The 12,948-nt window shown below is 43.6% G+C and overlaps 1 protein-coding gene across 5 annotated transcripts in view; it reads right to left on the bottom strand.

Annotated features, from left to right (window-relative positions):
- OPCML (opioid binding protein/cell adhesion molecule like) overlaps nt 1-12,948 on the bottom strand; it is a 755,600-nt gene that overhangs the window by 72,849 nt on the left and 669,803 nt on the right. For all 5 annotated transcript variants that reach the window (XM_081172714.1, XM_081172713.1, XM_081172716.1 and 2 more), the window contains one exon: nt 8,677-8,805. In XM_081172714.1, coding sequence (XP_081028840.1) covers nt 8,677-8,805 — 129 coding nt within the window. The remainder of the gene's footprint in view (nt 1-8,676; nt 8,806-12,948) is intronic.

Raw genomic sequence — 12,948 nt, 5'->3', positions numbered from 1 at the left:
ATAAACGTTTTGTGGCTGCTGAGTTCTGCTGATGATTATGTGCAAATGAATTGTAGCTTGCAATTCTAATGCTGCTACAATAGTCAGCTTTTTTATCGGTAGTGTGTTGAATTACTAGGAGCTGTGTATTGCATTGATGTTTGCCATTGTTTGTTCTGTGAATGTCAGTTTTGACTATTTGTTCATTTCGGAAATGTACTTGATTGATATTGAATGCTGCTGCATTTATAGCAGTTGCGTTCAGTAGTTGCGAAACAAAACAAGTACAAAAACAAATCTGACTCCACTTGATATTCCACACTTCTCCCTTCCCTCACCCATTTTGGGTGTAACAAGTGTTTACATGTACAGATTTTTTAATGGAAACACTACTCATGTGCATAGTCCTGTGAGATGGTGGCAACTTGACTTCAGAGTCTACCCACTCGTGAAGGAGTCCATTTGTAAGGCTGGATATACTGTTGGCTACAGGATTACTGCCAGCAGAACAGAGCAGCCCTCTAACATTCAGAAGTTGGCTATTCCCAGAGTACAATAATAGAAATTGTATAATAAATTGTATAATAATATAAACCGTAGAACTAGAAAGGATCCCAAGGGTCATCTAGTCCAACTTCCTGTAATGCAGAAATCTCAACTAAAGCATCCCTTACAGATAGCTATCCAACATCTTCTTACAAACTGAAGGAGAGTTCACCACATCCCAAGGGAGTCCATTTCATTGCCAAACAGCTCTTACTGTGAAAAAGTTATGCCTGTTGTTTAGTTGCAATCCCCTTTCTTGTTATTTGAATCCATTGGCTTTGGTTCTAACCTCCATGTGACAGCCCCTTAAATACAGCGGTACCTTGGGTTACAGAAGCTTCAGGTTACAGAAGCTTCAGGTTACAGACTCCGCTAACTCAGAAATAGTACCTCACATTAAGAACTTTGCTTCAGGATGAGAACAGAAATTGTGTGGTGGGGGCACAGTGGCAGTGGGAGGCCCCATTAACTAAAGTGGTACCTCAGGTTAAGAACAGTTTCAGGTTAAGAACGGACCTCCGGAACGAATTAAGTACTTAACCCGAGGTACCAGGTACCCGAGGTACTTAACCCAAGGTATTTGAAAATGACTATTATATTTAATCTCTGTCTCCTTTTTGCCATGCTAAATATACCCAGCTCCCTCAACTGTTCCTTGGTTTCCAGATCCTTGAAAATCTTGGTTGCCCTTCTCCACACATGTCAATAGCCTTCTTAAATGATGGTGCCCAGAAGTGGACACAGTATCCCAAGTGTGGCCTGACCAAGGCAAAATGAAGCAATACTGTTATGTCCCTTGAGCTGGACACTATACTTCTGTTGATGCAGCCTAGAATAGCATGAACTTTTTTTGCTGCTGCTGCATCACACTGTTGACTCATAATAATAATAATAAATAAATTTTATTTATATCCCGCCCTCCCCAGCCGGAGCAGGGCTCAGGACGGCTAACAACAATAAAACAGTACAAAAGTACAGCATAAACAACACTCTAAAATCATTCATTATAAAATTAATTAATTCAAGCCACTGGCAACCATTGGGCCAGAGCTTATGGTAAGCTTGTAATCTTTAAAAACCCCTAGATCCTTTCCACATGTACAAAAGGCAATCCAGGTGCCCCCAATCTTGAATTGGTGCAGATGGTTATTCCTACCTAAGTGCAGAACCTGACATATGTCTCTTTTGAAATCAGTGGCGTAGTGTGGGTTGTCAGCACCCGGGGCAAGGCAAGTAATTTGTGCCCCCTAACCCGTGGATTTGCGCCCCCTAACCCTAACCCCCAGATGTTGCGCCCGGTGTGGCCGGCCCCCCCTGCACCCGCTACGCCACTGTTTGAAATTCATTTTGTTAGTTTGGGCCCAGTTCTCCAATCAGTTCAGGTCATCTTGAATCCCGATTCTGTCTTCTTTGGCATTAGCTACCCCTCCCAGTTTGGTGTCATTTGCAAATCTGATGAGCTTCCTATCAATTCCTCCACCCAAGCCTTTTATAAAGGTGTTGAACAACAATGGTCCGAGAACAGGACCCTGGTGACTCCGGGTTGGAAGCTGAGCCACAATGTATCAGATTACTCTCCCTCCCCCAAATATTTATGGTATTTTTCTTTTCTTTTTCTCAAACCTCAAGAACAGGGTTGGGGAACCTCAGGTTGGGGGTCCAAATGTGGCTGTACAGTCCTGTCTCTCTGGCCCTCAGGAATCTCCCTAGGCCACCCCCCTTATAAACCTTGCTTCACATCCTTCTTTGACTGGTTTTACCTGGCTAAAATGTGAGCTCTGAAGATTGCCCAGAAAGGAACAAGACCCTCAGGCTGAATGTGTAAGATGCAAGATGGTGACCAAACTGCCAACACAGTTTTTGCTGCTACTGCCCCTTGTGGCAGCAGTGAAACAAACACGTATCTGCAGAAGCACTATCTTGTCTGCACTCGCTTAGCAGTTTATTCTGTTTTCATGCCTTTTCCCTAATAATTTTTGTGTTATACTTGAGCTGTCACACAATACAAAATGTGGAACTATAGCAGAATACAGAGTAATTTTTATCAGGCATTTCCATATTATTTGCAATTTTTTCCCCTGGAAGCAGAGAACTCACAGAAATGAGCACTAAACTCGCACTCTATTCTACTATAGTTTCAGAAGTGGCTTTTGTGTTGTGTGGAAGCTCAAATGTAAAGTTGAACTTAACAGGGAAAAGTCCTGAAAACAGAATAAACTGCTCTGTGAGTGCAGCCTTTCTCTGCCCATCAATCAGATGAATAACTCTGAGAGGCCACAGTGGGGTAAGTAGGCCAATGACCTGACTTTGATCTCTGATTATTTTCTAAAATCCTTTAGTAAGTCTCAATATCATGATTTGGGTAATTTAGATTCAAATCATTTTATCCAATAACTTAAAATCCCAACAGTCATACTTTTGAAAAGGGTGTATTAAGAGATATCACTGAAGCAGAAAGGAATACAAAAGGGTTTATCACAATTGTACTTTGAAAGAAAGATTAGCATTGGAGCAGCAAGGTAATAATTCCAATATTTTGTTAAAGCCTGCTGACTGACGGGCAGCCATAGTGATTTTGAAAGCCTTTTCCACATTAGCCCTGCTCTCAGTGTTAAAACCATTTTCACCAAAGGGAGAGGTGAGATCATGTTCATACCATCAACAAAGTCTGAAAGTGCATATAAACATGTATGTTTGGTCTAACATCACCAACAGAGATTCCACAGCCCTCATGTTCATGTTAAGTCAAGCATCTTCCCAATGCTATTGTTACAATGCCTATTAATTGTGGGTGGTAGTCTTGAATGATGACTATAAAATTGTATTAAGGCATTTGGACATGATGCAAAATTCGGTTTGGAAATCTTGTAATCAGTAAATATATTGATGTGTTAAGACTGAAAGCAAGGTTGGGTAATATGACGCTGTTGGACTACAGTCCCTATCATACCTGACCACTGGCTGATGGGAGCTGGAATCCAACAACACTGAGAGGTTTGCAGGTTCTCCATCCTTGATTCAAAGGTGGATATATCTTTCCCTGGTTTTGGAAAAACCACTGCCTTGCCACAGTTTTGTGTGTGCCTCTGGTTGGTGGACCTTGGACTTTAAGTGAAACAAAATTAGCTGTTGGTTTGCTACTGGCCTAAGTTGAAGGGGCTAGTTTTCATGTAGAAAGCCCTATGGAGCTTGGGACATCATCTTTCAATGTCTGATATACCTAATTGACACCTAATTATATGCCTTATAGACACTGTGCTTTGTAGCTGTGGTCCTCCTGCAGGTACTATCTTTGGCCAGGGTGCTGTCTGACCTATTTTCCTTTGTATAAGAACAAGCATGAAGGAGGCCTCCCAGCCTGTTCACAGGTCCTTATATGATCAGTGAAAACAGTTGGACCTGGCAAGTATTAACTGCTCCCAATCTTAACCTGATAACCGCCATTTGTCCAGATTTTAATTTGTCTGAATTAATTTTAAGATGTATTTTAATTAATTGATGCCTGTTTTTATGTATCATGTGTTATTCATATGATGTTAGCCGCTCTGAGTCCAGCTCCAGCTGGGGAGGGGGAGGGCGGGGTACAAATAAAATTATTATTATTATTATTATTATTATTATTATTATTATTATTATTATTATTATTATCATCATCATCATCATCATCATCATCATCATCATCATTATTATTACTTCCATTCTGCCCTTTGGAGCTACTCTTCAGCAGGCACCATCTATTTAAGACCTACTTAAGACCTTCCTTTTCCAACAAGCCTTTTAGGAAAAGATCTTTACCAGTCTGCAACTGCAGTGGAATTGCTTTTAAATGTTTCATCATTTGTGTGTAGATCCTGCTAGCCTGATGTCAGCTCAGGCCTGTTCTCTGGCTCCATATGGAATTCAAGAGGGTGCTGGGCAAGACTGTTTGATCTCATCACCATCCCATATGAAATGAGGGAGCATCCCACATCCTTTTCTGCAGCTGTGCATTGCAGAGAACGTGGTGGTAAGCAAAGAAACAGCCTTTTCAGGCAGCTTGTATGGCATTACTGATAATTCCATGGGGGCAAGACATTGCTACTGGGAAGGGAGAAATTCAATTTCAGTTTGTCTTTAAAAGCAAATATATCTCAGCCACAGTTTCTGATACAATACAAGAGTAGAAACGCATTTGTCATTCAAAAATTTGCTGTTCTCTGAATTTTGCAATACAATCCTCTAGCCAAGTAATATGCAGAAAAGTGCATGTATGGGGGAGGGGGAAAAGTGTACATAAAAATGTATGAGTTGGTGCAAACAACATGCAAACAACACATTATGTTAAGGAAAGTTGCTTTGCAAAAATGTGTATATTGGGCAGAATTGTATACACACATGTGTATAGTTAGGAGAAGTGTGTGCCAGAATGCTGATGAATTTTCACAAGGACTTTAAAAATAAATAAATCAAAAAATGATGTGGAAATGTGGAGAGGTTAGAAAAATGAGAAACGGAGTGAAAACGAAATGGACAGATCTGCCTGCCTCTGTTTGCTACCCAGAATGACGATGGTGGCTAACCTCACAAGAAGGATCAGTCACGTGTCAGGAATGAAATATGCCTCTTCTGTTCCAATTACTGACAAAGGGTTAAATGTATCAAGTAGGATTATATACCAAGAAAAATTGAACCCAGACAAAGATTTCGAAAACACTGCAGCACTGCACAGGGGTGGGTGGGGAGAGCAAGGGGGTGAGGCGGGGGTGCCTTTGACCCAATTTGCAGAAGGCTAAGAGTCTCTAATCTTCAGTGTCTCTCCACAGAGTGCCTTGGGACAGAAGGAGCCAGAGACACAGACATGATGCATTGTTGTTGTTATAAAAGCGAGCTCCTGGCTTTGAGCATGTTTCCAAAGATAATCCATTTCTTTCTCTGTCTATCGAAGAAACAAGGAGCTCTTTCCCGAAAGCAGGTTTTTTCCTCTTCAAGGTAGCTGTCGCTTTTGTTTACTTAAGCACTTTTTATGCAAAGACTTTGTAAAGCTCCTTTGCAATCGTGACACTGAACAATAACCCTCGGAAGCTGGGAAAGTGCTGGAGCGAACCGTGACTTTCCATGCCTAAACAACATGCACTTTTTCTTCTTTTTTTTTAAAAAAGGAAGCTTCTGGCAAATGGCCAGAGCCATATCCACGGGTATATGGATAGTGTAGTTATATAGTTTAGTCACTAGGTGGCACTGGACTTAACTGTATCTGGATGCAGCCAGGAGTTTTTTGTTTGTGTTCTAGACTTGTTTAATGGCTGCATGCACACCACAGTTTATTCCCCTTTTTTGCAGTGCTTCCCTAACTGCTTAACTCCACATTAAATTTGTGCTTTCACACAACACAGTTTGGGAAAGTCAGCAGAATATAGCAAACGCTCAGTGCTAATTTCTGTGTTACTTGCTTCCAGAATACAGTGGTACCTTGGGATGCGAACAGGATCCATTCCGCAGCCCCATTCGCATCCTGAACAGAACGTAAGACGCGACAGCGCATCTGCGTGTGCGCGGGTCGTGTTTCGCCGCTTCCTCAAATGCGCGTGACGTCATTTTGACTGTCTGCGCATGCGCGAGTGGCGAAACCTGGAATAATGCGCTCTGTTACTTCCGGGTCACCGCAGAGCGCTACCCAAAAATACTTATCCTGAAGCGTATTTATCTTGAGGCATGACTGTAGTAGTAACAACAACAACAACAACAACAACAACAACAACAACAACAACATGTAAATAACATTGAAATAAATAAAATATCAGGGCTGCTATCCTTTCCTCAAGTGATTTTGCTTAGCCGAAACTATGATGATGCCTCTTACAAGCTGGATGGAGGTGTGTGTGGTATCAAAGCCTGTGGCTTTCATGTGGCAGGAATGTATCCTACTGTACAAAGGCTTATTATTATTTATTAATTAAATAAATAGTTAGTTAAATTTATATACTGCCCTTCATCAAAAGATTAGAGGGTGCTTCACAAAATAAAATACATGATAAAACACAGTTAATAATTAAACCAAAACAACCCCCTCCCTCTTACAGATGCATTTAAAAGGCTGTAGAATATTGATCAGACAATGGCCTGGTTGGAGAAGAATGTTTTTGCGAGGTGCCTAATATATATATATATATATATATATATATATATATATATATATATATATATATATATATATATATAGAAGGCGACAGGCAAATCTCCCTGTGGAGAGCATTCCACAAACAGCCACTACAGAAAAGGCACATTCTCATGTTGCCACTCCCCAGACCTCATGTGGAGGAGGCGCACAAAGAAGGGCCTCACAAAGGGTCTCACATATGTTGCTACAGCCACTTTTGCCACTTCTCTCTCCCACCATCACAGGCATGCACCCCATCCAATAGGATTTGCACAACAGAATGTCACCCCTGAGTTGCAAAAGGTTCCACTATCCTGTGTTTGTCCTATCAGGTTTCCCCTGCCTTCCTCTCCAGATCTGCCTCATGACTCTCACAACCATGAGCCTAACCATGAGCCTTGAAGAGAAAATAAACCCCAAGGAGTGCTTCCATATTGCTTCAGAGCATCTTAAGCCCTGTCCTGCACACAACAGTAACTGCACTAAGAATCTTGGAAACAGGGTTTGCAGTCCGCTGCCATTTTGTCACAATGCACATCTATCCTGATGATTGTTTGGGATAGCAAAGAAAGAAGATCTACTTTTTACTGGCGGCAGTGGCCAGTTTACATAACCCATGGGTAGGCAAACTAAGGCCCGGGGGCCGGATGCGGCCCAATCACCCTCTAAATCCAGCCTGCGGACGGTCCGGGAATCAGTGTGTTTTTACATGAGTAGAATGTGTCCTTTAATTTAAAATGCATCTCTGGGTTATTTGTGGGGCCTAGGAATTCATTCTTCTTTTTTCAAAATATAGTCTGGCCCCCCACAAGGTCTGAGGGACAGTGGACTGGCCCTTTGCTGAAAAGGTTTACTGACCCCTGGTGAACTGTTCATCGTACAGGCACAACACGCTTTCAGACCAAAGGAGAGCAAAACCAGAGACATGCTCATGTCACCAAAGGAATTTGCCACTGGCTCTTGACTTTGCAGATTCCACCTAATGCTTGACAGCTTAACCCTGGTTCCCTCTTTGTGACATACATGCCAAGGCACCCAAGCCACAAAGTTCCCAGGAGAAAAATAAATCACACAGAAATGGAATATTTGGTTTATGGGTTCAAATAAGCCACAACTTTATTGGTTACAGATGTGAGTGGTTCTGGCTTAGGCATTGGGGTGAATCCAGGCTATATCTTGACTCCTGCCTGTCTGCAGGGAGTCCCCGGAAAGGTAAGCCACCAATAGGAGGTTCCCTATAACTTACATCAGATAGTGGCAGCCCGAGGGGTCCCCGTAGGGGCTGTGACATGGCCCTAGCCCACGTCCAGGATTCAGACAGTATTCACACCCTTTAACAGGATACCCTTACTGAGGAGGGGCAGGCGAGGCAACAACCTCCCCTCCAACCTGACAAAGGCTTACCCAATGCCTAACTGTACAAAAGTTGTGACAATTTCTACTAGGTAGGCGAAAACCAAATGGCCAGTGCCAATTTGCCAAGTGGAAGAAAATCCTACCCAGCGCTAACAACATGGCAACCGACAACTGCCATAGCAAGGTCATATCAGAGCGAAGCATGAAAAGAGGGTGGGTGGGTAGGGTGATCTGACGAAGAAGCAAGGAAGAGGGAGCCGGCCGGCCGACCAGAAATTAAATGGTCCACGGCCACACCCACCCTGGTCACAGATTGGCTGGGGCTGTCCCCAGCACAGATGACATGACCGGCTGTGATGTGCGGGGAGGAGGGGTGAGGCAGCGTACCTCTCCCTTACTCCAGAAAACTGTTGAGGCTTGGCTGACTGGCTGCAACGCCGTACACCAGCTAAAAGGTGGAAAACACTCTATTCTAGAAAAGGTCACCCACACACGCACCCAGGCTGTTCACACAAAAAGCACTCGTCAAGCCTTTTTTTTTTTTACTCTTGCCCTCCAACCCCTCACAACTCAACAGTGGTCGCTTCCACCACGTTCTGTATTCAGCCTTGGTTTCTCAGGTAGGAATTCCCCATCTCCAAATTTGGGCAAGACCTTACCTTTGCTGCCAGACAGGTGCTTCCATGTGACTGTTGGTTCTGGTCTCCCAAAGGCCAAGCACAAAAGGGTGACGCTGCTGCCTTCGTTGACGGTGATGTCTGACGTGATGTTTATAATCTGTGGAGGAACTGCAAGAAGAAAGGTGGGAAGGAATGAATACCTGTTGTAAACGAATTCTGATGCTACTTATGGGTAAGCCCTTCCAATCCCAGGCTGAATTTGGGGAAATTAGACTATCTTGCCCAAACCCTGTTCTGCCAAGGGCAGCTGCTTTTTTTTTTTTTTAATTCAGGGGCAACAAGCACATTTATGGGTGAAGTTGACAGTCACAACAAGAATTAGATGTAAAGCTACAAGATCATATTAATGCACAGCAAGAATAAAGCATAAAGCTACCAATGATTATTCGTTTGCCAATTTGATTGCTAAGAATTCCTTCCTAGGAATGACAGCAGCAGGAACCTCTGGGAGCTGTAGTTGGTTGACACATTGCACCATCCTGGGACCCTTCTCTCCCCCCCTGGGTCTCTTTATCTCCTCTGGGTTCCCCTCACAGTGCTTCCAGCTCTCATGTTCATAGTCTGTATCCTGCTGAGGAAGATAATTGGTGCATTACTCGTTCCCTTGTGAACCACACTTCAGAGGTCCCCAAGGACCTCCCCTAAGGGTCAGAGGGATGAGTTATGAGACTGCAGGTGCAGCTGTAGTCTTGTGACCCTGCCTGTCAAAGTCAAAGCATTTGACTTAACCAACTGGGGTCAAGAAGACAACCACTTGTCAGTCATAGGTTAGGAGCTTTCTCTTTTGCATTCCTGCACTAGTGCTGACCCTAGCAGAATATGATTAAAGCTTTCAGGACTCCAGCTTACTACTTTACAATATTATGCTGGAATAGCAAATGCACAGTACAGGCACCTTTGAGGGCATCCAAAAGGGCAATAACACAAAACAATTACAACTTCTGAGAACAGATTAAAAGCAATCATCTAAAAACTTCTTAAAAAGCTATCACCTGCTCTCACAGCAAATAATTTCACGATTGCCAGGAACAAATCATTGAGCTACCAGAAACCCAGTCAAACAGGATTGTGTTTGGATTCTCCCTAAAGATTAATAGCACGGGAAACAAACACACTTCACTAGGGAGGGCATTCTACAAATGGGAGCCACTATGCAGGAGGCCCTGTCATGACACACCAGCAACCAGGTAACTACACAGTGGAGAGTCTAACTGGACCTTTGGGTAGAAACAAACTCAAAGTGTCTGATATCCAACATTCCCTCTGTATTTAAGATTCCAACCCTCCCTCTGTCTATTTGATGTTGGCAATGAACACCAGAGGCCTGAAAATGTGCTGCAAAGAATCAGGAACACATGGATATGTGATATTTTGGGGGCTTCTGCAATCCTCAGTCCATAGAACTGTGAACATTGCTTCTATCCACTCCAAGCTTACAGCCGGGGCTGAGCTTCTGGGGGGGACAGATTCCACCCCCAATCTAGACTCTATACAGATTCAGTGATACAGTTCTACAAAATAGCACACAGCTGTCAATGTGAATGTCTTCTAAAAGTTGAGTTCCTTTTCACCCTTTTCCTTTTACAGTATCCCCTCCACCCCAACCATACACCTTGCCTTTTGAGGGAAGGAATTAAAAGCATTTTAAAATATCTCGAAAGATTTGGGGGAGGGAAGGAAGGAAGGAAGGGGGAGAGAGACTTTAGCTTTCAATCTGTTAGTCTGCTCCTGGCAATATAGCGCACAGCATATTTAAAGGACAGCTGATGTCTTGTGGAAAGCTGAAAAACAACCTATGGAGAGAAATGATTCAGCCCTTTTGAATCTACATTTCCCCTATATTTCTGTTCACTGGTTCTTTATTACAAAGGACACTGGCGCGAAAACATGTTCTTCAAGGATTCATCTGCGTCTCCGCTGTTTATTCCCCACCTGAATCATAATCTCTTGTTTGTGTCTTCACAGTTGGTTGCTATGGAAGTTATTATGTCCTTGGTATCTCACATTCACATCATGACGGCCGTAGAAAGGAATAAGAATCTTGTTGAGGGGGAAGGTTGGTTCCCCCTCCGGGCTGAAACCAAAGTCCATGGATAGAGCCGCATCAAGAACTCCGCACGACTGAACAAGTTTGAGGTGTATATTTAAATGAAGGAGATAATCCAGGATTACAAGTTCAGACATGGAAGATAAAGTCCAGCATCACCACAGGCAAGGTGAAGAGCAAGCCAGCTCTGATAGGGGACACAGACAAAAGCACTCGATAGCAGCCACCTCCTGGCGCGGAAGATTAGGGAGGGGATCTCAGGTGTGACCCTTTTTTAAGAGATGCAAGTTATTGGATTTCACCTTCGTACAGGAGTATCACAACTCCGCAGAGCAAGGGTAGCGAACATGATGCCACAGGACTGTAATTCCCATCATCTTGTGCTGGTTGAGGCCACAACATCTGGAGGACACCACGTTAGGTACCCCGAGGGACAGGGGAGAAATTCACTCAGTTCACAGTGAAACAACCTAATTCACATGTCCTGAGCCAAGATGCAAACCAAAGGACAATGGTCCTTCAAAATCCGCAGAATGCCAAATTTTGTGATGCACTTCCCCTAGCAACTACAGCATGCCCCCCAATGCATACAGTGGTACCTCTGGTTACGAACGCTTCTGGTTACAAACGCTTTGGGTTACGAACTCTGCTAACCCAGAAGTAGCTGCTCCTGGTTGCAAACTTTTGCCCCAGGAAATCGCATGCCAGAGGCGCGTGAGCAGCAGGAGACCCCATTAGCGGAAGCACGTCTCAGGAAAAGAATGGACCTCCGGAATGAATTAAGTTCATAACCAGAGGTACCACTGTACATTAGTGAAAATAGTATCTGTTTTCTAAAAAGAGAGAGAAAAGTAAACAACCTCTCAGTCCTCATGCAGACCTAATGGTCTGGTGCATGACTCAACAACTTTTTGCACTTAATTCTACTGCCTGTACTCAGAAGAGAGGAGAATAGATTCAGTGTACAATTCCAAATGAAGCCAGGATGCTAATTGGCTGTACATTGCATGCAAAGTTGGCTATGTTGGTCCACAAGAACAAGAAAATATCAAAGTTCACAGTTAAGCAATGCATTTCTTGGAATCAGCCCAAATAACACCAAAGCGTGGTCAGCTTTCAAGTCCTCCAGACCTCTTTGCTAGGGGAGATGTTACAGAAAACAGTTGGTGAGAGGAACAAGGAAATATATTAAACAAACACAGATGTGGGCACACAAACTAGGCTTGTGTTGTAGCCATGAGGTCTTTATGTAGAGTCAGGGCAACTGACTTTTGGGTTGGTGGGTGTGCGTGAGTAAACGAGGGGAATTAAGACTAAGAGAGGTGAGTGGGGGGGTGCTCGTGTAATCTCACTGTATACAAGTTGTACAAGTGACAATAAAGTATTTCAATGTAGACAAAGTTCCAAGAAGGAGTTGTAGGCTGAGTTAGTCCCTCCCTTGTGCTATGTAAGCTGGGCTGGCCCAAGACATTTTGACATCTAAGATGGACCCCAAACTTGTGCTGCCCTCCCCGCCAGGGAAGAAGGGGTGAGGGAAGATCTACATCAGGAACAAAGAGGGAAAGAAAGATTGGCATTGGGATCTGCTACCCCAGTGAATCCTGCCAGCTGAGGCAGCAACCCCACCTTGCCTCATGGGTGGGCCGACCCTGTATATAGCAATGTAGGGATCAGGACTATGACACAGAGAGTAGAAACCATAAACACTACCTTATGCAGACTCAGAGCACTGATTCTGGAATAAAGACACAATTAATGCTCCCCATGTCTAAGGAATTCAAGTATGGACTGCAAGACAGATCTGTCCAAAACTTAAACAAAACACACAGGTTCCTGAGAGAACAGCAGCAAAGAGACACATGACAGCCTTTAGTTTAAAAATCAGGGGTTGATTTTGGATGGTTTTCTAACTCAAAAGAGTCAAGGGAAGCCAAATGTTTCGTGCTTGTTTCCTCCATTAATTAAATCATGTTTCTTGTTTGGGTCAGTAGTAGCCGACATGCTTCTCTCTTGATGTTGGGGATGATGGGTCTTGGAGTCAAAGCAAGAAGCTGGACAGATGTCTGCTGGGGGTGCTCTGAGTCTGGGTTGCCTGCAGCAAAGAGGAAGCTGGACACAATGGTTCGCTAGGCCCCCAGCAATTCTATGATGATGTATTGAATATTGCATCAGCCCCAGAATCAAAAAGGAAAGATGGTGGGTTA

The sequence above is a fragment of the Podarcis bocagei genome (genome assembly GCF_964188305.1).
Source record: "Podarcis bocagei genome assembly, chromosome: 15".
NCBI classification, from domain to species: Eukaryota; Metazoa; Chordata; class Lepidosauria; order Squamata; family Lacertidae; genus Podarcis; species Podarcis bocagei.
This window is presented reverse-complemented; position numbering and strand designations above follow the sequence as displayed.